At 40.8% G+C, this 25,725-nt stretch overlaps 1 protein-coding gene across 1 annotated transcript; it reads right to left on the minus strand.

Moving 5' to 3' along the window:
* Nucleotides 1-165: 165 nt before the first annotated feature.
* Nucleotides 166-25,247, minus strand: smarcd2 (SWI/SNF related BAF chromatin remodeling complex subunit D2). The gene is made up of 13 exons (XM_014158642.3): nucleotides 24,684-25,247; nucleotides 23,098-23,276; nucleotides 20,733-20,772; nucleotides 20,473-20,595; nucleotides 20,038-20,157; nucleotides 15,448-15,543; nucleotides 14,771-14,872; nucleotides 6,362-6,523; nucleotides 5,328-5,425; nucleotides 4,808-4,943; nucleotides 4,172-4,294; nucleotides 3,783-3,884; nucleotides 166-3,037 (listed from the first exon to the last, which is right to left on the minus strand). Exons 1-13 carry the CDS (start codon nucleotides 24,831-24,833, stop codon nucleotides 2,984-2,986), a joined length of 1,485 nt encoding a protein of 494 aa, XP_014014117.1. The 5' UTR covers nucleotides 24,834-25,247; the 3' UTR covers nucleotides 166-2,983.
* Between the last annotated feature and the right edge of the window lie 478 nt (nucleotides 25,248-25,725).

The raw sequence follows: 25,725 nt of genomic DNA on the forward strand, positions 1-25,725 counted from the left end.
CATTCATTTCTAAAAGGTAAAACAGATGTATGAATACACACACACACACACAAAAAAAAGTGACATTCTGTACTGTCACCTCATAAAACCTCTCAAATCCAAAATGCTGGAGAATAGAGACCAAAAATGTGTAAGGTTTACTGTCCAAATAAATACGTAGAAATGTTTCTTCAAGTATATTTATTTTACGAAATATTCCAAAAGGCACCCCCGAGTATAATTGTATAAAAGCTTTCAATTGTGGATAGAAAACATGCAAACTTCTACAAAGATGTCATAGAAAATGAAGCGGAACAGGCACAGCAGTGAGATTCCTTGAAACACAACTGCTCTCTTTCACAAGAACAATTTTGGCACTGACAAAAATCGGATTTTTGGAACGTTCATAGGCATTTAGACATTTTCCTAAAGTAAAAACCTGCATATAAAACATTCAAGCTACACCGAACAAAAATAATTAAAAAAAAAACACAGCAAGTGTTTCATGAGCTTGAAAAAAAAAAAGTTCTGTACACACACAAAAAGCTGATTTCTCTCAGTTTGTGCACGTCCCGGATAGTGAGCATTTTTCCTTTGCCAAGATAATCCATCCATCTGACAGGTGTGGCAAATCAAGAAGCTGATTAAACAGCATGATCATCACACAGGTGCACCTTGTGCAGGGTACAATAAAACACCACTTTAAAAATGTGCAGTTTGTCACACAATGCCACAGATGTCTCAAGTTGAGGGAGCGTGCTGAGTGCAGGAATGTAATGTTTTTTTTTATATAGATCATTTGGCAGTACATCCAACCGGCCTCACAACCACGAGAACCACGCCAGCCCAGGACCGCCACATCCAGCTTCATCATCTGCAGGATCATCTGTAATAAAGCCCTTTTGTGGGGAAAAACTAATTCTGATTGGCTGGGCCTGGCTCCCCAGTGGGTGGGCCTATGCCTTCCCAGAACCACCCATGGTTGCACCCCTGCCCAGTCATGTGAAATCCATAGATTAGGGCCTAATAAATTTTTTTCAATTTACTAATTTCCTTATATGAACTGTAACTCAATAAAATCTTTGAAATTATTGCATGTTGTGTTTACATGTTTGTTCAGTATAGATTAAAGGGATAATCCAACGCCAGAAACTAAAGTCATGTAAAACCTGTCAATTTGGGATAAGCCTGTTCTATCAGTGGGTAAAATAAAAATTGCCCCATGATTTAACTTCTAAGTGGTCAGTCTGTGAAAATCATGTAGGAACGCATCATAGCTACATGGTTCTTGTCACTGGAGATAGTGTTTCCCCCATTACATTTAATAGCACTTTTAAAACAATTACCTGCACTCCAGATCGCCAAATCTGCCAATAGATGGTATGGGCATACTTCTCCAGAAACACATCCATCCATTTATACTGTCATCACAAAGTACATATTTTGCTTAGATGTGCTCAATCTAAACAGTGTACCAAATTATTCAACCCAGTTTCTCCTTCAAGTACCATATCGCAATGCACTCTGTGTGTCTGTGGGAAAGGGCCATAGTTGCCATAGCAACATAATCTGCACTTGCTGTGGGCCAATGAATGTATGAAGCTCTGGGCAGAGACGAACTGCAAGTTAACTCTGTGCAAGACTCCTAAATTGACAGTGCAGTTTCTCTAGGTGATTTTACAGCTAGCTAGCTACTTCACATGCTGATATTGACTGCCATTATTTTTCTTCACATAGTGTTATTTAACTGTTAATCATAGGAATTTGTGGTGGATTATCCCTTTAAGACTTACATGAAAATACAGGACAACCATATGCACATTGTGAAGTACTACTATGGTTTGGATTCCTATTAATTAAAATAACAGTTTCAGACTTCCTAAATTAAGTTCAATGGATACGTCATGATTTTGGCAATGAAGCCCTTTATCTACTTCCCTAGTAGATACCATAGACTTCCAGTCACTGCGCTAACGCTAGTTATCACTGGCTCGCAATAGTACCTCTAACTTCCTTATACTGGATGCAGAGACAAACGGTATCAATGAGTTCATCTGACTCTGGGGAAGTCAAGGGCTTCATTGCCAAAATCCCAAAGTAACCCTTTAATTCCTTTTAGGGAGACCCCCTTGCACCCACCCAAACTGCCAATCTTCCCCCCCTTGGAATTCAGACAGTGAAATACCCTAACAACCAATCAAAACAGCATGTAAACAGAGAAACACAAATCCAAATTGACTGCAACAGCTGGACAAAGTGGGCTCCTTTCCTAACGAATAGAACAGCCCCTAACCATGATTTACCAGCACTACGATTTCCTGAGTGTCCTGTCCAAACATGGATAGTAGGATATTATTCTGTATTTCTAACAAGCGTTGTTTGTGTAAAGGCTACTAGGCTTTAGGTACTTTCCCCTAACTAATCATCTCCATAGCTTTGAAAAACTAGTGTAAAAACACTTTTAAAAAAATGGCACATAAGCATTGGTACTGTCAAGTTGTTTTGACTCAAGTTAAGACATCATAAGCAAATGTGGGAAAAAAGCTACAAACTCATTTGTACATCTTGCAATATTATAAGGCAAATATTTGAATCAGCTGGCAGTCAAACAGTATCCCTCGTAATGTGGAGAAAGACGAGACTATAAGCAAGACCATGGAAATAATTACTTTGGTCTCAAAGTAATTACTTAAAAAAACAAATGCTACTAACAGATACCAGCCAAGTACTCAAAAGCCTTTACCCTGCTGAAACCATGGCACCAAACCATTCCCATAAGGCTTTGTGATTGAAAGACCACATTAGTTCCAATAGTTATAGAATAATATATATAAACATATGCTATTACAAAGTGGTTGAAAAAGGCAATGCGAATTGATGGAAGCTGATTCCAGTTCGGTGGTTGTGTTTTGGATATGATTAATGTAAAACTGGGAGTTTAAGACAATCTTAAAATTTGCCTTGCTTTGTTTTAGTGGATTGGGGAGCTACGCTCCATAAGGACTCAGGTGAGTCGAATTCCCAGCACCTGCTCCAACTCCTGTCTTCTCTGCTGCACCTAAGACACAGAAATGTGTACATTTTTAAAGGGATAGTTCACCCAAATAAAAAAAATGACATTGGTTTACTTACCCTGTTAACAGTCCATGGACAAGGTATGACAGCAATCCATGCTTTGGTTTAGTTTCCTTGGTACGGTTTCTAAATGCTAACATTTTAGCATTCGTGACACAAATCACATTCAAGTCATGGTATCGGTATTCTAATTTTTTCATATCCAAACCCTCCAAAAGTATCTAAATTGTGACGCTCAATAAAGTCGCTGAGATGATTTCAAAATGATTTGCGTAAAATGCTAATATCGGTACCATCATTTTGAAATCATCTTAGCAACTTTGAGTCATAATTAATTTTAGATACTTTTGGATATGAAAAACACTAACATAGGTACCATGACTTGTGGTACTAAAACGTTCACATTTTTAGAAACAGTGCCAGGGAAATAAAACCAAAGCATGGATTGCAGTCATACCTTGTCTATAGACCGCTTACAGGGTAAGGATATCAATGTGTAATTTGGGTGAACTATTCCTTTAACAGTGAAACGGCATTGTAAGCATTTCTTTATATACGTCGACCAGCCCTACCTATATAAAACATCCTAAAAGTATTCATACAGGTGTGTCAACCTTGTTCCCTTTTAGTGATAGACCAATACAGAGTGTACTGCACGGATCCAACAAATATAGCCCTAATGAAAAATATTGCGACCCATTACCCATCCGATGGTGCTGGATGCCTACCTTAGAGTAGACGTATCGGCCCACAGCTTCTGGTACCCAGGGGGCCTGGTAAAACTCAGTCCTCCTCTCCTCCTCTGGGTTACCTGCCACGTCTGTCATCAACTGAGAAACAACAATACATTTACAGGTAAGGGTACAATACTTCAATAACTTGGTCCACTGTCTCAATCTCCTCTACACAACACGAGAATATGCATTTGTGTATATTACATTCAAGGCAATGGATTCCTATACATACATTCTATTAAGTAGGACAGATACACAAGTCATTGGATTTACATTGTGAAAATATTTGGCTATGGAAGTGTGCGGAAAGAACCAAAGAGAGAGAGGGAAGGGAGCAGCATTTTGGAATGGAATGCAGCCCTTGATGCCAAGCTATTTAGTACCTTGAGGTCTCGACTCTGGGACTTGAGCCAGTCCTGGATGAAGTCCTGCGGGTTGTTGCTGAAGCTCAACATGAAGTCTCGCTGGGTCTTCAGCTGGTTGATAGACTCAATGGTCTCGTGGATCTGAGAAGAGTCGAGTGAGGACATGCCTGATGAGATACTAGAAATGACATGAAGAGCTGTATGTTTTTATAGTTGGAAAGGCCAGCACTAATAAGCCTGGACCCAGATCTGTTTATGCCGTCTTGCCAACTGTCTTGCCAACTGTCTTGGCTATACAGCACAATACTAACTGGGACCAGGCTAAGAACTAGCCATGTTGATTCAATGACTTCTTCATCCATCACCTAATAAGAGAACTGGGCAGATGCTCAAACATTGCACTTCAAACTAAGACCTGAGCAACAGAGGCGCTCCCAATTTACGAAGATATCTACTCATTAGTTCCGATCATGGGAGTTTTATTGGTCACTCAATGAAAACAAGCAGACACTGCTGGCTGCAGCCACTCAAATGAAAGGGTTTGTGCCAAAAGACTCCACTGACTTAAAGCAAGGGTCTGAAACATTCGGGCATTATAGTGGTCAGGGTTCCAGACCTCTAAGGATCAATAAAGTTTATTCAATTCAAATCGACCTTCATCTCCAGGGCGGCGATCTCCTGTTGATTGGTAGTTGAGGACAGGAAACTATTCATCTGGGCCTTCAGAGGATCGTCCACCTCCACGTCAATGTCGTAGCACGCCGTCTTCTTCTGGTCATTCGGGTCCACGCTACAGAGTGGTGAGAATAGAACAGAGACGTATTAAGACAGTCGTGATCGGTTTTAAGGGATGAACATAGAAAAATCCCTTTAAATTTTTTTTACGTACATTAAATGATTAAATACAGATGTAAGAAATGGTATACCAGACTTTAGCCTGACTATGATATTACTAAGCTATAGTAATAAACTATGAACATGGGTTTAGGAACACTTCCAATAGGGCCCGATTCCAATAGGTATTAGATATCAGTATGGGGGCCACACAAGAAAGCAGCTTATGGGGCCGCAAGTTTGAGATCTCTGGCATATTCCCATCCATTCCCCTCAGATCTATACAAGCACAAGGGGTAAGTGTCGATTTGGGATTGGTTAATAAGCAACTCATACACACCTGATCATGTGATTGATGATGATGGGGTCAGGATGCTGCAGCAGGCCAGCCAGCTTCATGGGAATCTCAGAGAACCGCATACGTGTGCAGCCTAAAATCTGTAGTTCAAACAAGTTAAAGGGATAGTTAACCGTTTAAGTAAAGCTTATTTTTGATTTACATATATATATATATAACATTCCTTTAGGACAGGGGTGTCAAACTCATTCCATGGAAGGCAGAGTTTGATGTTTTGTTATTTTCTTAATTTGTGTGCAATTATGTTCCGTACTGATCAGGGACCTTAACTTATCATTCAAGTACAAGGCAGGAGTGAAAACCCGCAGACACTCGGCCCTCCATGGAAAGAGTTTGATACCTGTGCTTTAGGACAGTGCCTTAGACCACTGCGCCACTCGGGAGGCCAACTGAGTGGTTCTGATCCACGCCTCTACTTTTATTTTTTTGAAGGTATCTGAGAAACAGATGCATATCTGTATTCCCAGTAGTCAAGGGCTTGATGACAAGTTGAACCAGGTGTGCTCGCGGCTGGAGGTCCCCGCGGAGAGGCTTGAAAATCCCTGCTTTAGGACAACTGTTAACACACACATTCTACCAACCTAAACGGGCTCTACGTAGGAGTTTTATTCATTGTAGAGTTATTTTTGTTGGCTGTTATTTCTGCATGTTTGTGCTGTATTTATGTCAAGTTAAGTTGACAAATGGTTGAGAGCTTTCACAATTGCTCTCTAAGGCTACATGACAAGTAATGTTTAAATTACAGTTCACCCCCCAAAAAACACATTTTGTTATTGTTTTTATCCCACAAAAGTCTAAATTTGAGCAGTTATCTATTTAGGACTGTGTGGGTTGTTGATCATGCTATATCTACATTAAGATAATTCTGCAGGCCTCAAAAAACATTGGCGACATCCAATTCAACACTGACAATGTTCAATTGAGATGAATTATCCCTTTAAGACGCGAGGCCCTTTGCTCCAGTAGGTGCCATCATGAATAATTAAGTCATCCCTTTAAGTGTTAAGGGCTTGCACCTGTCTGAAGTAGCGGTTGCAGTTGATGTACTCCTTCTCGTGGCTGTCCTGCAGCTTGTTGTTCTTGATGTAGAGCCACAGCGCCTGCATGATGCTAGCCCGTGTCTGGGTGTGTACACCTAGTAGCCGGGCCAGTCTTGGGTCCAGCTTGTACTGTGGGGGCTGTGTGAAGAGGTGGTGAAAGAAGAGGTAAAGGAGGGAGGGGAGAAGGAAAGATGCAGAGGAGGAGAAAAGGAGGAGGGAGATGAAGGCTTTAGGCCAATATAGCCAATTGGAGAACAGACACTTCCCATCACATCGTCTCTGTGGGTTACTGAAAATTTAAACAGCACTATTCAACCCTCAAAATCAACATGCAGATATTAAACACGTGTTTGGAAGTATAGTACTTCAAATGTGGTAATGCCAGTTTGGCTTTTAAAATTGGCACGCCTCCACTTCCCTAAAATGAAATACATATTGCGAAAGGGCTGACAGTCATACATCTGCCATGCATCCTTCAGTTGACCTTCCCCCATATCTATTATCAGGATCATGTTCATTACGGAAAGCAACGGAAAATCTTTTAAAACATTTTGCAACGGAAAACAAAAATTTGTGTTTCTTATTGGACAGTTAGTCCCTCCCTGTTTCAGTCAGTTTTCTTTGGTGCCTAATTAATAATAATTATTGATTGGATTTATATAGCACTTTTCTACCAACTGAGGTACTCAAAGCGCTTTACGTAGTAGGGGGAAACTCACCTCATCCACCACCAATGTGTAGCACCCACCTGGGTGATGCACGGCGACCATTTTTGTGCCAGAACGCTCACCACACATCAGCATTCAGTTGGAGAGGTGAGGAGTGATCTGCCAATTAGGAATGGGGGGGGGGATGATTAGGTGGCCATGATGGAATGGGGCCAGGTTGGGATTTTTAATGACCACAGTGAGTCAGGACACCCATTTAAAGTCCCATCTGAAAGATGGCACCCTACGTAGGGCAATGTCCCCTTCACTCTCCTGGGCGATTTGGATCTCCTTAGACCAGAAGCCCTTCAACACCACTTCCAGCAGCATCTGGGTCTTCCATCCACGGACCTACCAGGACCGACCCTGCTTAGGTTCAGAGTTGAACCAGTAACGGGATACAGGGTGGTATACTGCGGGCAAACATGACCCTGATAACGTCTGAGTGACTACGTAGTAATAACAGTCAAAACATGCATCACAATTTCATGAACAAAATTGTTATCACCCTGTGATAGCATGTGACATTTCCCCATAGCTACTCTGGTTTATTGGTACTGTAATGTCTACGTGTTACCATGCCGTATTACACGTCCGTATTACACGTCTGTGTGTCAGTATTAACTTAGTTTTTGGAGAGATTGAGATCTTTTCAGTGATAAGCACAATTAATATTAGCAGCACAGATGCACCGCTCTGTTCAACAGCGGGAAGGATACTCTACACACAGCCTAGAGCTGGTGAGCTGCGGGGGAGCAAGGGATGAGTGTGGGCAGACAGGCTCTGCTCCGGCGCAGCCAGGGGCGGAAATCCCGGGGGGGACGGGGGGGACACGACCCCCCCATCCTGGGAAAAATTTGATTTGTCCGCCCCAATATATCACTGAAACATAACTATGTAATTTAAATAATATTACTAATACGCAATGAAAGCAATTGTGCTGATTATAGACACTTAATAGCGCGTTTTTAAAAGTTTCAAAAGATTGCGACCCCCCCACCCTTTGCCTCACAATGGTTTGATCCACTGCCAGTTCCTTAGTTGGCAAGGTAACAGAGGGGTGTTATCCACTGTCTGAAAGGCACTCAATTAACGTAACTGACGTGAAGTTAATCCAGTCAATCGCGCACACACACTAGCTGAATATTACATTACATTTACATTTAAGTCATTTAGCAGAATATGAATATGCAGAGCTAGCGGGCAAATATTAACTATTAAGCTAGCTAGTAATTATTCCATTTATGTGGCCTCGTCAAAGATGGAATCTTTGCTATCGTCAATTTATTCCAAGATCAGCATGCAGATGATGTAAGTTAGTCCTTCAAAGTCCCTGTGATAAGGTTAGCGATAAAATGAAGTCCAAACTGAACAGAACTACACTCTCTTCTACCATTGTCTTAAATATATTTAATGGTCTCGTTGCAAAAGCTAAATTGTCGCAAGGGAACTTTTATTTATTTATTTTATTTCACCTTTATTTAACCCGGGTAGCAAAGATTATAGCAAACACCATTGAAAACGGAATTGGTGCTCGCTAGCTTTGCAAATTCAGCTATTGTTGGAAGCCAGCCAATATGAAACAAACTATTAAAATTACAAAAGGTTGCAGCATATGTTGTGTAAATGGTGAACTCATACAGCTGTCAACTCTTGTCATTTTAATCCGTTTCACATTTGCTAGCTACCTTTTAGATCGAAGCCCAAATAGAATGATAAAAGATAAGATGATAGAAGCCCATCTCCTACTGTAAATAACCTACACACTGTGTGTGTGTGTGTGTAGCCAGCCAGGTAGAAAAATGGCTGAAAAATAAAAAGACAGAGTATTTTTCAGTACACCAAAACGCCTAATATCTCAAAGACTAGTTGATAAAATGTTCATAAGAAATAAATGAAATTCGAATGGAAATGTTGCACAATGATGTCATTAGGCAGAGCAGGCAACAGATGGCACACAGACAGCAGAGTTGGGGACAGATATGCAGGGACAGACTGGCAGAGACAGGGAGTCTCAGGTAAGTTTGTTGAGTCTTTGTTTGGCAACATTATGAAAGGTTCTCAATGTTTTTTACTTGTAAAATAGGAACATAATTAGAAAATGCCATGGATACCCCCACTCTCAACTTAAACTGGTGACTGAACTAAGATTTGTTAACCTCGACGGTCGCCTAGGATAGGGGGCGCCACAGCGCATTTTGAAAGAAATTCTCGCCCATTTTAAACGGCCTACTACTCAAACTCAGAAGCTAAGATATGCATATAATTAATACTTGTGGATAGAAAACACCCTAAAGTTTCTAAAACTGTTTGAATGGTGTCTGTGAGTATAACCGAACTCATATGGCAGTCAAAACCCCGAGACAGATGGAAACAGGAAGTGGAATTCTGAATTGCGAACTCAACTTCATCACGTTGCCTATTAAATCACACCGTGAGCTATGGTTCATTGAGCACTTCCTATTGCTTCCACTAGATGTCCCCAGTCTTTACAAAGTGATTTGAGACTCCTACTGTGAAAACTGACAGAATGACACGCTGTGGAACGTGGTCACACGGAGAGGGCCATCACCATTATGACGCCGGTGCCCCTGGTTACCCTCCCCTTTCGAAACATTTTGAAACACAATGCAATCATCCTCCTTGAATCTTATTGGCTCTCTTGTTGAAAAACGCCCTGAAGATTTATGTTATACAACGTTTGAACGAACCTAAATGGGGGAAAAAAAAAGCATTTTCTCGAAATGGCTGTCCCGCGGCAGACGGAGCATTTGGATCACCCTTCAGACGCGCTAACAAGAACAAGCTCTTGGAACATAAAGGAGTAATTTTTTCGAACGAAAATACATTTGTTGTGGACCTGGGATTCCTGGAAGTTCTTTCTGATGAAGACAACCAAAGGTAAGGGATTATTGACAATAGTATACAAGACTAGATGTGATATGCGATTGTTCCAAGATGGCGCTGACCTGTAACGTTAGCCTATTTTTCAGAGTATTGCATCCCCTTTCATCGCAAAGTATGATTACCCAGTAAAGTTAATTTTAAATCTGGCATTACAGGTGCTTTCAAGAGATATTCATCTATAAATCTTAGAATGACAATATTACATTTTAAAAATGTTTTCGAATAGTAATTTAGTAAATTGTAGCTCTGTTTCATCAGATGCATGAGGGAAAATAGTTAGTCAACGTTATGCACCGATGTAAAATGCTGTTTTTATATATAAATATGAACTTTATCGAACAAAAGAATGCATGTATTGTGTAACATGATGTCCTAGGTGTGTCATCTGATGAATATTGTCAAAGGTTAGTGCTGCATTTAGCTGTTTTTTGGTTATTTGTGATGCATGTGGTTGGTCGGAAAATGGCTATGTGGCTACTTTTACGATATACTCCTCTAACATAATCTAATGTTTTGCTTTTGCTGTAAAGCCTTTTTGAAATCGGACAATGTGGTTCGATTCAGGAGAGGTGTATCTATAAAACAATATAATTTGAAAAAAAAATGGATTTTTTTTTTTTTAAATTAAATTTTGTTATGCTAATGGCAATATGATTTTTCGCTGGATGTCAGGCCGCACAGGGGTTAAAGGCAATGGTATTGCTGTTGTGATTAGTTGTGTAGTTTTGGGTACCGGTAGTTAGGAGTACGGCAAACACCTTATTTCTTTGGTTCCTCAATATACATTTACCATATTACAATGTAGGCTATGTGTTACAGCACTACTTTTGGTGTATATATTTTTTATTTTGTAACAAAATAATAAAGATACTATATACAGGGGGAACCGGTACCAAGTCAATGTGTGGGGGTAAAGGTTAGTTGAAGAAATTTGTACATGTAGGTAGGGGTAAAGTCACTATGCATAGATAAAACAGCAAGTAGCAGCAGTGTAAACAACCTAGGGCTTGTTCAGCAGGACACAATGTTTTGGAACTTTCAGATAGCATAGTTCTATGTAGAACAATGCGAAATATATTTGACCTAAACCCTCCCCTATACCCAAAATAATAATTAAAACAAAGTGGATAGCAGAGAACATACCCTCACTTCTTGGACAGACCAGAGACTTGGATATGCCGTTATACAAACGGTTCTTCGTCCTGTAAGCATTTTTTATAGCGCACAGGGCTGCGGGCCAAAAGGTTGTGGGTTCACATACCACAGTGGACAAAAAGCATTGCCTGAATCGATCATCGTATTTGCAGGCCCGAGAATTTTGTCTTTTATAAACATTTCATGCAATTCTATGTAACTTTACATATTAGTTGAATATCTTTTTAATACCACACAAAATTACAGGCTAAGAATGGACAGAGCTATAGGCCTGTGTTCATATTATCATATTTCTCCAATGCCAAATCAGTGCGTCTTGTCCGCAGTTAATTTAATCTGAGAGGTCATTATGAATCTGAGCATGATACTTTCAAAAGTTAGGCTTACCTTTCCACCCCAGAAAGTAGGCCTACCTAGACAGATTAACGTAAGCTTTAACTGCTGGCTACTCTTCTTCGGTGGCTTAAACCAATCAGAGGTCACAAGTGTTTCCAATAAAGCTGTCGGGGTGAATAGCTTAATCAATCCATAGTGACAGAATTAGATTACTTCCCAAGCAAAGTCAGCCTCTGAACGTCAAAGAAACTAGCTTATTGGGAGGTCAATAATAGAAGTCGACCAATTAAATCGGAATGGCCGATTAATTAGGGCCGATTTCAAGTTTTCATAGCAATCGGTATTTTTGGGCAGCGATTTTTTTTACACCTTTATTTAACTAGGCGAGTCAGATTAAGAACACATTCTTATTTTCAATGACGGCCTAGGAACGGGGATTAACTGCCTTGTTCAGGGTGGATTCAGGGATTCGTTTTTGCTACCTTCCGGTTACTAGTCCAACGCTCTAACCACCTGCATGGCAGGCTGACTACCTGTTACGCAAGGGCAGCAAGAAGCCAAGGTAAGTTGCTAGCTAGCATTAAACTTATCTTATAAATAACTATCAGTCTTAACATAATCACTAGTTACCTACACATGGTTGATGATTTTACTAGTTTATCTAAAGTGTCCTGCGTTGCATATAATCGATGCGATGCCTGTTAATTTCTCATCGAATCACAGCCTACTTCGACAAACGGGTGATGATTTAACAAGCGCATTTGCGAAAAAAGCACTGTCGTTGCACCAATGTACCTAACCATAAACATCAATGCCTTTCTTTAAAATCAATACACAAGTATATATTTTTAAACCTGCATATTTAGTTAATATTGCCTGCTAACATGAATTTGTGTCACTTCTCTAGCGTTCCGTGCAAGCAGTCAAGGTATATACAGCAGTTTGGGCCGCCTGGCTCATTGCGAACTGTGTGAAGTCCATTTATTCCTAACAAAGGCCGTAATTAATTTGCCAGAATTGTACATAATTATGACATAACATTGAAGGTTGTGCAATGTAACAGGAATATTTAGACTTAGGGATGCCACCCATTAGATAAAATACGGAACGGCTCTGTATTTCACTGAAATAATAAAAGTTTCGTTTTCGAAAATGATAGTTTCTGGATTCGACCATATTCATGACCAAAGGCTTGTATTTCTGTGTGTTATTATGTTATAATTAAGTCTATGATTTGATAGAGCAGTCTGACTGAGCGATGGTAGGCAGCAGCAGGCTCGTAAGCATTCATTCAAACAGCACCTTCGTGAGTTTTGCCAGCAGCTCTTCGCAATTCTTCAAGCATTGCTCTGTTTATGACTTCAAGCCTATCAACCCCCGAGACTAGGCCGGTGTAACCCATGTGAAATGGCTAGCTAGTTAGCGGGGTGTGCGCTAATAGCGTTTCAAACGTCACTCGCTCTGAGACTTGGGAGTGGTTGTTCCCCTTGCTCTACATGTGTAACGCTGCTTCGAGGGTGGCTGTTGTTGATGTTCCTGGTTCGAGCCCAGGTAGGAGCGAGGAGAGGGACGGAAGCTATACTGTTACACTGGCAATACTAAAGTGCCTATAAGAACATCCAATAGTCAAAGGTATATGAAATACAAATGGTATAGAGAGAAATAGTCCGATAATTCCTATAATAACTACAACCTAAAACTTCTTACCTGGGAATATTGAAGACTCATGTTCAAAGGAACCACGAGCTTTCATATGTTCTCATGTTCTGAGCAAGGAACTTAAACGTTAGCTTTTTTACATGGCACATATTGGCTTTTTTTGGTCCTCCAATAATCGGTATAGGCATTGAAAAATCATAATCGGTCTACTTCTAGTCAATAACATATTGTTTTTAATAAAATCAATTATAGCAGTAGCACGCTATCAAAGTTGACCTCTGGTCCTCATCTTCGCGCTCCCCTTCTCAAACTGAACAGAATTTTAGTGCATTTTTTGGACTTGGCCTAATCAAAAATCATTTTAGGAAGAAACCTTTGACTCTCCTCCTGAACTGCCACCGTAGCCCTACACAGCACAGTCATTGGTTAAGCAGCACACACAAACAAAAGTGTTGGATCAGTAAGAGCAGAGCAGGCTGGGGCTCAGGGTTGGAATATCCACTGCAGTGTATAATGCAGCCTAGTTTTATTTACACCATCTCAGCAGCAATCTTAGAAATATAACTTTGCTCTGTCCCTCTCTGAGCATGCACTTTGTAGCCTATAGGCCACTTGATTGAGACCACACTAATTAGCCTATAGGCACACTTGATATTGAGCGCCCAGTGGAGAATCAGAGATTAGGGGCGGCATCGGCACACATCGATATATAGCCTAATGAGCAACTAAATCTAAATCCGTGAGAAATATCGAAATTTCATCAATTACATGACCCTCCCCTGCCTGGACTATAGGTAAAAAAAGAATAAGACAATGACAACACACATCTAGGCTGTGTAAGGGCTATTTGACCAAGCAGTGATGGAATGCTGCTTCAGATGACCTGACCTTCACAATCACCCGACCTCAACCCAATTGAGATGGTTTGGGATGAGTTGGACTGCAGAGTGAAGGAAAAGCAGCCAACAAGTGCTCAGCATATGTGGGAACTCCTTCAAGACTGTTGGAAAAGCATTCCAGGTGAAGCTGGTTGAGAGAATGCCAAGAGCGTGCAAAGCTGTCATCAAGGCAAAGTGTGGCTACTTTGAAGAATCTCAAATTTTTTTGATTTGTTTAACACCTTTTTGGTTACTACATTATTCCATATGTGTTATTTCATAGTTTTGATGTCTTCACTATTATTCTACAATGAAGAAAATAGTAAAAATAAAGAAAAACCCCTTGAATGAGTAGGTGTGTCCAAACTTGACTGGTAGTGTATATGTCATATTTCTATTATTGGGAAGAGAATAGGATGTTATGCAGAAAAATGTTGGTAGGACAAGGCTATGGATGTTTGTGCACATCGAAGTCAGTGATTTATGTTTACTATAGGTTAATGAGGCAATACAAATGTGATGTGACTAAAATGAAAGGGCATTTATAGTAGACTAAAATGGCCAACTGTCATTTTGACATAACTAGATTAAATCATTATTCAAATGACAAATGTGACTAAGACTTAATAGACTAAATCAAATTTAAGTGCACAAAATATACACTGGTGTGTGTGTGTGTGTGTGTGTGTGTGTGTGTGTGTGTGTGTGTGTGTGTGTATATATATATATATATATATATATACCTGGTGGTCCAGCATTAGGAGCAGGGTGCATTTCACGCTCACGTCCCCTGGTCTTTTCACCTGGAAGCCGTCTGTCTCCTGGGTGGTGGGCATCCTGTGCCACTGAGAGAAAAACAGTGAGAGTTTAGAACTGTGGGTCATATTAATTAGTGCAAAACATTTTGCAAACGAAATTAAAAACAATTGTTTATTGGAGAAGTTTAGCAATTGTTTATTGGACAAGTCCCTCCACATTTCGTGCTTGTTTTGTGCCTATTGAATACAACCCAGAGTCATGTTCATTAGGCACCAAATGGACAAACGGGGAGGGTCTAACTGCACTTGTCCAATAAGAAACTCATTTTCTTTTTCCGATGCAAAACCTTTTCCGTTGTGTGCCCAAAAGAACTTGACAAGGTGCAAAAACAGCACACTAACATCTATTCTTCACGAGTGTGGTTTTATTGAGATTTTCTTCATGCAATCCGTTCTCTACACAAGGACCAACACCATTCGTAGGATCAACATGGCTGTGTGTGCGACATGTGTTATTATATTGGAGTTTCATTACGGTAAGCCTTTCATTGTTAATGTCTGACCAATTGAACAGTAATGGCAATTTGAACGCTTGTTCAGGGGTACTATTCTAAAAACGTTGTCAATGTAGTCGACAAAGTGTGTATTGGTGTCCTTCATACCTCTACCAAGTGGTTATCAGGTCCATACAGTTCCTTGTCGAGCTCAATGACCAGACTCTTAAAGAAAGACGAAAACTTCCTCTTCTGTTTCCCAGGCTAGGAATAGCATGTGAGGAAAGAATAGAAGAAAACAAATCATTCACACTGGTATTTTTTTGTTTTGTTTTACAGTGTTTTTCTACAGCTGCATTGTTTGGTACCTACCACATCAGGGGGCTGTGGCTGGCGAAAGCCATCTTCTCCCAGAATGTTAGGTTAAGTTTACACCCCCCCCCCCACCAAAACTCACCCCTGCCAATGACTGTTTGCGCAACATGTCCCCTCTCACCCCTTCCTACACACGCTCTAACCACTGAGGCAATGGAAAACAAGAAATAAATCCCCCCCCCCCCCCCCCCCTTTTAATGTGGCTGCAGCCAAGCCAGTCATTGTGTGCGTTCCAAATGGCACCATATTCCATATATAGTGCACTACTACCATCTGGTTAAAAGCAGTGCACTATATAGGGAGCCGTTTGGGATGCAGACAATGACTGTCAGCTGGAAGAGGAGAAGTATGAAGGGTGCATGTCGACTCATGGCACGTAACAGAAAGAACGAGCCATGGTTTCAATTCCTTGTTTCGGAGAAAAGAGGAACATGAGAAAAACGGAAAAAACATCTGGCTGGGTAGTGTAAGCCAAGGACACAGGCCAACAGAGTTGGAGAACGCTGAAGTTAAGTGCCTAAAATACTTTTAGAGACAGGCTCAGGTAGTAAATTGTAAGAAAGGGGCATTAGATTCAGATGAAACGGTGGCGGCGAAAACAATATTTCTGAGCAGTGAGCATACACTCAACACCATACGTATTTGGACAGTTAAATTAAAAATCGTGAATGTGGCTCTATGCTCCAGCATTTTGGATTTGAGATCAAATGTTTCCTATTACCATTTAGAAATGAAGGCACTTTATGTACTTAGTCTCCCCCCCATACGAAGTAATAAGTATTAGGCCAAATTCACTGATAATGTGAAAAGTAGCTAGGTTTCCATACAATTGGCAACAGACTTTCATGCGAAATTCTGCATGTAAAGAAAAATAGGCAAATTGGTTTCCATCAAACTGACTTTTTGCAGATAGACAGCTGTGCATGATGACGTAGTATTGATATTTATTGGACATTTGCATAAAGCTCATTACCGTGAACTTTATCCACCATAAGTCATAAACTTATGAACTTTAAAAAACGTATTTCATCAGCCTATAAACTCTGCAACTCCCCATTTTAAAAATAGCATGAATCCAAGTTTCCCAGCGAGATGGTTTTAACATCAATATTTGCGCATAAAAGCATATCCACCGCAAATGTCGCATAATCCATTTCACCAACAACAAAATTATCCACCAAATTTCCACCAGACCTGTCATTACTTATTTTTTTATGCGTCAGGCAAATCATCTGCATGAAATGGTTGTATGGAAATGTGGTTAATGTCTACATAAAGCTTGTGTGTCTACAAACTTGTTGGATGCATTTGTAATGGAGATTTGATATCCACTCCAAATAAAAAAAGTTGCAACATACACCATGTTTGGAATGTAATGGAGATAAGCGAGAGAGTTAATATGCACTAAAATAAAAGCTGGAACATATTTTCTAAAATGTATTACAACGGTTATAACAGTTAATGGTTTTCGATTTAATGTGTGGCTCCTAATTTTCCAGTTGTCGTCTAATCGCTGCAGCCTCATATACGGACAATGTTTCCAACAGAAAATTCAGTGACACTATTTGGATGGTCCATCTGTAGATGGTCTATAGTTGCTCAATTAACGATCCAACAAAATGTTATATTACTATCAACTAACCCCTACCTTAGATATCTACTGCAGCACTCATCCTCCACATTCACATTGTGCTAAAGGTTTTCCAAAGCGCACACATCCCTGGGTCGCTCGACTTTTCAGTTCGCTGCAGCTAGTGACTGGAACGAGCTGCAACAAACACTCAAACTGGACAGTTTTATCTCCATCTCTTCATTCAAAGACTCAATCGTGGACACTTACTGACAGTTGTGGCTGCTTCGCGTGATGTATTGTCGTCTCTACCTTCTTGCCCTTTGTGCTGTTGTCTGTGCCCAATAATGTTTGTACCATGTTTTGTGCTGCTACCACGTTGTCGTCATGTGTCGCTGCCATGCTGTGTCGCTGCCATGCTGTGTCCCAGCCCCCGTCCCCGCAGGAGGCCTTTTGCCTTTTGGTAGGCCGTCATTGTAAATAAGAATTTGTTCTTAACTGACTTGCCGAGTTAAATAACTCATTTTTTTAATAGTTTGTTTTGGTTGCGTTTTAGATAATGTTTTGCCCAGTAGGAACAGAACGGTGAATAATGTAGTGTAATGTAGAGTCACTTTTATTGTTAGTAAGAACAGAAGATGTTTCTGGACACACACTCCTACATTAATGTGGATTCTACCATGATTATGTTAAGTCATTAATGGATCATGATGAGTGAGAAACGTAGAGGCACAAAGACCATACCCCACTGAAAAATGCTTACCTCCTCTGTTATTGGTAATGGTGAGAGGTTAGCATGTTTTGTTGTAGGCCAACCTCACTCATCATGATTTTTCATAATCATGGCATTATCAAGGTTTTATTTAAAAAGGGTGTTCAGAAACATCTTATCTACTCAATTAGAAAGAAAATTACTTGGGTCATCAATCACTATTCTGCTCCTGCTGGGCAAAACATAACTCAAAACACAAACCTAAATCGAGTTTGTCGAGTCAGAAGCTTGATGTACTCATTGCGTGCTAGGAACATGGGTCCAAATACTAAACTTTTTACTACTAAAGTGAATTTGCCCAAATAATTATCAATCAATGGGGGGGACTAGATATACAGTGTCCTCGGAAAGTATTCAGACCTTGACTTTTTCCACATTTTGTTATGTTACAGCCTTTTCTAAAATTGATTAAATTGTTTTTCTACACAGTATCTACACGATAACCCATTATGACAAAGGAAAAAAAAAACAGGGCAAGAAATGTTTGCTAATTTATAATAAAATAAAAAAAAAATACCACACTTGCATAAGTATTCAGACCCTTTACACAGTACTTTGTTGAAGCACATTTGGCAGCGATTACAGCCTTGAGTCTTCTTTTCGGTTTGAAGCTACAAGCTTGGCACACCTGTATTTGGGGAGTTTCTCCCATTCTTCTCTGCAGATCCTGTCAAGTTGGATGGGGAGTGTTGCTGCACAGCTATTTTCAGGTCTTTCCAGAGATATTCAATCAGGTTCAAGTCCAGGCTCCTTCTGGACCACTCAAGAACATTGAGACTTGTCCCAAAGCCACTCCTGCGTTGTCTTGGCTGTGTGCTTAGGGTCATTGTCCTGTTGGAAGGTGAATCGTTCGCCCCAGTCTGAGGTCCTGAGCCCTCAGGAGGAGGTTTTCATCAATAATCACTCTGGACTTTGCTCCGTTCATCTTTCCCTTGATCCAGACTAGTCTCCCAGTCCCTGCCGCTGAAAAACATCCCCTCAGCATGATACTGCCGCCACGCTTCACCGTAGGGATGGTGCCAGGTTTCCTCCAGACATGACGCTTGGCATTCATGCCAAAGAGTTCAATCTTGTTATCATCAGACCAGAGAATCTTGTTTCTCATGGTCAGAGTCTTTAGGTGCCTTTTAGAAAACTCCAAGCGGGCTGTCATGTGCCTTTTAATGAGGAGTGGCTTCCATCTGGACACTCTCCCATAAAGGCCTGATTGGTGGAGTGCTGCAGAGATGGTTGTCCTTCTGGAAAGTTCTCACATCTCCACAGAGGAACTCTGGAGCTCTGTCAGAGTGACCATTGGGTTCTTGGTCACCTCCCTGACCAAGGCCCTTCTCCCCGATTGCTCAGTTTGGCCAGGCAGCCAGCTCTAGGAAGAGTCTTGGTGGTTCCAAACGTCTTCAATTTAAGAATGATGGAGGGCACTGTGTTCTTTGGACCTTCAATGCTGCACAAAATGTTTTGGAACCCTTCTCAGATCTGTGCCTGTTTTCCCTTTGTCATTTTGGGGTATTGTGTGTAGATTGCAGAGGATTTTTGTTTTAATCAATTTCAGAATAAGGCTGTAATATAACATTTAAAAAAAGTCAAGGGGTCTGAATACTTCCGAAGAAACTGTATAATGTGCTTTCATTTCTAAACGGTAAAACAGTATGTATGAAAATCCCCTCGAATGAAAAGGTGACATTTTGTACTGTTGCCTCATGAAACATCTCAAAACCCAAAACGCTGGAGCATAGAGCCACATTTTAGGTTCTCTGTCCAACTACATATGGTGTTGATTGAACATCGCAAAAATAACGTGGTGTTATACGAGTATAACAAACAAGAACTATGGATGCAGTTTTATTCAGGTATCGTTTCCTCCGCTTTAAAAAAATGTTTCCCTACATGTTGGATGACGACCAATAGCTACTGGCTTGTGACTTACAACTAAGCTTTGGCTAGAAATATTATTTCATTCATCTTGTGTGGTTTTAGGTGGGTGACGTCACAAGTTTTACGCTAGCTACCACTGCCGTCAGATAGACACAGTTGGGTCACTTACATCCTCAAGGAGTTTCCCCTCCACCCTTAGTTCCCAGGATGACACTTTTTCTGCCTCCTCGCCTTCTGGCTTGCCGGGTGTGTAGGTGTTGGATATGTAGATCCTCAACTTGCGCTTTTGCTGAGAGGGAGAGGTAAACAAGAGCACACATCACAACCTTACAAAAAGAAAGTGTTTCCCATGCCTATACCAATGTTGGGGAGGCCACCCTTCTTAGTTCTCTTGCCTGACAGATGTAAAATAATTTTTGCAGATCTAGACAGACTGAAATAATTTGACATAAACTGGATGTTGCCCTGGATTTTGCTTTGGGAGCCTTTGTATACTGACTGAAGAGGAATCTAAGGGAAACACTGGAAGACCAAATTGTGTTAATTTGTCAATGTATGATTATTATCTTACAATACCATACATAGAAATGAATTTGAGCTGTACCGTAATGGGCTTTTTGATGGCTTCCTGGATCTCCATGCGTTTGCGGGCGATGGTCTGGTCCAACTTCCTCTCAAAGGCCAGCAGGTCCATATAGGCCTCAGACTCTGGAACCAGGTCTCGGATCTGGAACAAGGAGGTTTCAATATGTGGGGTCTTCCTCCCCATTCGGGAATAAATGGATCGATAAAGAGCCATATAATGTCTGCATATCTATGGTTTTAGATCAAACTATTTTTCAAGGGAGCAACGTTTATACTCACCCTCTGTGGTAGAACCTTGTCGGCCATCCTGCGCCTTTTGCTGCAAAAACACAAATCGAGACAAAGTGTTAGATCTTCACGCATCTTTAACGGCATATTGTAAAGCGCTTAGAATGTTGACTATTTAAACAGCAACACCTTTATGATGATAGCTACAGGGAAAAGCTAGAGGATTGGGATGTGTTCATTCAGGTAAAACGTACCAAAATGTTTTGCAACAGAAAACGAGTGTTTCTTATTGGACGACTTCAGATGGTACCTCCACGTTTCAATATGTTTTCTTCCGCTTCGTGCCTACTGAATATGACCATGATGCCTGTTCAGGCTGACAACTCTTTGGACCCAATTTAATCAACAAAAGCTTTTGTTTTCTTCGATCGAATTAAACTAGCTCCCCCTTGCGTAACAAGTAAATCCAATTATTCAGGGCCTTGGAGAGCCTTTCACTTTCAGCCCTTGGTGCGACTTGCTAATCAAGTGCCAAGTATCTAATTTATACTGAGCAAAAATATAAAACACAACATGTAAAGTGTTGGTCCCATGTTTCATGAGCTGAAATAAAAGATCCTAGAAATGTTCCACATGCACAAAAAGCTTATTTTGCAAAAATGTGAACAAATTTGTTCAGAACCCTATTAGTGAGCATTTCTCCTTTGCCAAGATAATCCATCCACCTGACAAGTGTGGCATATCAAGAAGCTTATTAAACACTAGAGCTGTTGCCAGAGAATTGAATGTTCATTTCTTCACCATAAGCCGGCTCCAACATCATTTTAGAGAATTTGGCAGTACGTCCAACCGACCTCAACTGCAGACCACGTGTAACCACGCCAGCCCAGGACCTCCACACCGGCTTCTTCCCCTGCGGGATCGTCTGAGACCAGCCACCCAGACCGTTGATGAAACTGAGGAGTATTTCTGTCGGTAAGAAAAGCCCTTTTGTGTGGGGAAAAACATATTCTAATTCCCTGGGCCTGGCTCCCCAGCGGGTGGGCCTATGCCCTCCCAGTCCCACCCATGGCTGCACCCCTGCCTAGTCATGTGAAATCAATAGATTAGGGCCTAATAAATGTATTTCAACTGACTGATTTCCTTATATGAACTGTAGTTAAGTAAAATTGTTGAAACTGTTGCATTTACATTTTTGTTCAGTATATTTTGAAAACTACATTAAAAAACACAAGACCCTTGCGGTAAATCAAAATGATAGAAATAACCACCAGACATCCATCCTCCCAAACATTTACAAGCAGATGACCTCATTCCATTTTGAGGCAAAAAAAAAAAAAGATGCCCTTGTCCACGTGGCTCTGTCTGGCAGTGGGGCATGGTCATGGGATGTCTTCTTTGTTTTTAACTCCTCTGTGCAGCAGACTGTGTGGAGCAACAGACAGACCACTGACTGAGAGGACAGGGGTACAAAAGAGTCTTTCAGTAGTGTCCCTACACCACCGTCACTATCAAAGACCCTGGAAGGTCCCTAAAGACTGACCGTCTGTCTTGTGTGTCATTAATGTACCACCACACGGCTGACTTCTAGTACTGTGGTGTACACTTAATGGTCATAAAGGGCTTGTACTTGTTTGTGGGGATCACATGGTGCTCTATTGGTTGTGGTTACCAGATGCATTATCATTGACAGTAGTGCAGTTAGGTTGCATGTCTTCATGACATGAAGTATTCAGCATTCAAACTGCATCATTAATTCAAAAATAACTTTGCCTGAGAATTCACCAAGAACGATAACCTGGTATAGACAATAGCCGTGTCCGAATAATCATACTAGCTTTCTAAATAGTCGGCCTTTTAGGTATGCGAAATTTCGAAAAGCAAGTATGGTTTAAATTCCAGGATGTTATTTTCCTTTCGGCTTTTCATCTAGTAGAATTCGCTGCACATTTTTGAGGAAGAAAATAGTATTTCCAGACTCACGTGTGTGTGTGACAACAGCTGATAATGAGATAAGGGCACACGTTGTACCCAAATGAACGAATGCCGGGAATCAGCGCAATGTCACATTAGATGATGCATTCTCAGGATGGGTGAGCCTAGTATGTTGATATTTGTTGCTTACTGCATTCATTTTTACTAAGCAGTATGTTCTAAATAGTATGTAGTTCGATTAGTAAATAGTGTGTAGTTTTAGTAAGTAAGTAGTAGGCATGACAGATTTCAGACAAGGCCAATGTCTGGCAAGACCAAATATATTTTTCTACAGCCATAATCCTCAGTCATGGTTAATCAATATGCTGTGCAATGGTGCCCCACAAACCCCACCACTACTACTACAACAACCCCGATGTCCCCTTTCAAAAACAGACTGTGTGCCCCACAGACAGTCCACCCAACCCACCCCCTAACTCACCCACGCCTTGGGCCTCCCAGCCCCCCTTGCGGTTGTTGTTGAAGGAATCGCTTTCGGGAGGCGTCCATGGCTGATTGCCCCATTCCTATGCGTAAGGGCATGTTCCCGCCCCCATAAGAGGGTCCAGGGCCCCCAATTGGCCCCATCGAGATCCCCCTGTTGGGTGGCATACCAGGGTGCTGGAAATGAAAAGCACAGGGGAACAGAAAGGGGTTACATTTATGGCAAACTGACAACTTTCTTCCTCACTGAAGTGATCAATGTTTGTTATGATATCTTTCAGAGGAACCATGTATTAGCAATAAAAGTTTTCGTAGCCTAACACATTATGCATGAACTAGCTACATATATTCATGCATACAGCGGTGATGAAAAAGCTTGCATTTTGGCTGCCTGTTAATTTGCAAACATTGTTTTCCAGCAACTGACAGTAGCCAGCAAGCAACCACGTGATGTATGATTAGCTGTATGAAGCTAGCCATAATAAGGATTAACCACAATAGTTTAATTTGCCCTTGGCCTTTAAAATAAAAGTTTCCAATTGAAAGTAATTCAAACGGATAAAAATAGTGATATCATGCTATATTTGAACTAGATAAGGCTAAACAAGGCCAGAATATTTTTATATAAATTAAACTAAAGACAATTAGTTAATCTGAAATTACACTGTGGATGTATTAGACTTTAGAATTGCATTGGGGCATATTTACATGCAGTGTAAAGCCTAACCTATGGACTGTGCACCCATTAAATGGGGTTTCACACAACACAACTGTGTAGAGTTTACACAAATATAAGCTTCTTAGCTCTTACTGTGGGAAATCACCCTTCCAGTCAGTCTATTGGACATTCATATTGCACTGTACAGCAGTTTTTAAGAGTCCCACAATAAGAGATAAGATGCTAATATTTGAGTATGACTGAGTAGGCTGATACCCTATTTCATAGGTACAACATCCATAGGTTAGGCTGTACAGTGCCCATGAGTATGCCCTAATGCAATTAAATTATAACACACAGTTAGTGCAATTAACAGATTTGTACTTGTGTAAAATTAACTAATTTTATTTTGTTGAATTTATATAACATTCCGACTTTGTTTAGCATTATCGAGTCCAAAAACAGCATTATTCCACAATTTGTATCCGTTTGAATCACTTTCAAAAGGGGGACGTTTATTTTGAAGGCGAGCCGCAAATTACACTATTTTGGCTAGCTTCACATAGGTATGATCAACTACTCATGCCGCGGTCAGTTTTTCACTTTCTTGAAATGCGGAAGTTGACAGATTAAATTAAAAGTTATTATACCACAGATGAATAGGGAACGCTAATTAATTTTCTAACTACAGTAGCTGCATTGCCACTTGTCTGACACTTACAGCAGTGTCTAGCTAACTTTACTAGCTAGTAGTTAGCCTAACCCAACACTGTTTTTGTAACATGATAACGTTATACAGTAACGTTGCCTAACTTGTCACTAAGTAATACTACTTGCCATATTTTAGCCAATAAAGCAAAGTTATCACGGTAAATTATATACAATTAGTTACAAGTTAGCCGAGGGGAAAACTCTCGACAAGTTACCTGATGGTACTGAGGAGTGGCATTCATGGCTCGGAAACCCGAATTCTGTTGGATTCCTGGCATCCTCATTCCACCGCCTGCATGTCCAGCGTTCATGGGGTTAACACTGGGGTTTATCTGAGTAGCCGGAAAGCCCCCTCTTGAAGCCATTTTCGGAGCTACAAGTGGTGGTAGGTCGCCGTGAAGTTTTCGGTGTTGAGAACAAGCTGTCTTGCTGATAGTACACAGGCCAAACGTTTATTCTCCACGCGTGTTGACAGTTGTATAGCTAGTAAACATTGCCAATAAAAAGCTAGCCAACTGAGCGTAACGTTACTAACGTTAGCTAGCTAACCAGTTCCGGGGTGTTTATTTGCGAGTGATGACCGACGGTCGCTTTACTCCTTCCTACAAAGTGGTATATTTGTATCATCCCCTCCCCAAATAGTTGAATTTGTCAGGCCAATTTATATTAATGGTCACAAGAGCATGTTGAAGAGTCTGTCCAATGTCTGAAGATAGAAGTGTGTGCGCCGTGTCAACTGCCAGTGCCGCCTCCTACTAGCTAGTTGTTGCCAGATTGGCTGAAACCATAGAGAATGATAGAGGCCTCTAGTGGTCAAAAGGCCATGTTAGCATGGGCAGCGCCATTGAGGGCTTCCACTATTTTAATTTAGTCAACTGGGTGAGACTTCCAACTTCATTGGCTGATCCCTCCTGGTGACCCTGTTGGAGTCATGTCCAACCCAGTCATCAGAAGGGATCAGCCAAGTGAAGAATAAAATTGACTACTTCAAAATGGAGATAGCCTCAATGGCACTGCCCATGCAGATGCTATAATGGCACAGATACAAAGATGAGTCCTATCTCTACAGCTGGAACTTTTGAAAGCTCCCTTTCTGCAAGAATGGGGGGAATGGATTTTATTTGTCACCGTTCCGACTGTAGCAAAGATACTTTACTCTGAGACTGAAGGCTACCCTGTCAACCCTCATGCCAAATACAAATTCTGAGTCTATAGGCTTTAAAATCAAGACATTTTCAAAAACACATAGCAAGCTAA

Source organism: Salmo salar, chromosome 19 (genome assembly GCF_965601325.2).
Source record: "Salmo salar chromosome 19, fSalSal1, whole genome shotgun sequence".
NCBI lineage: Eukaryota > Metazoa > Chordata > Actinopteri > Salmoniformes > Salmonidae > Salmo > Salmo salar.

Bases quoted from the DNA above. Each gene is read 5' to 3' on its own strand.
- smarcd2 (XM_014158642.3), bottom strand. From the start codon at position 24,833: ATGGCTTCAAGAGGGGGCTTTCCGGCTACTCAGATAAACCCCAGTGTT. The intron at 23,277-24,683 runs GTAACTTGTCGA...TTTCATTTCCAG, and splicing joins CCACTCCTCAGTACCATCAG to CACCCTGGTATGCCACCCAA. The intron at 3,038-3,782 runs GTAGGCATCCAG...TCTGTGTCTTAG, and splicing joins GCCGATACGTCTACTCTAAG to GTGCAGCAGAGAAGACAGGA.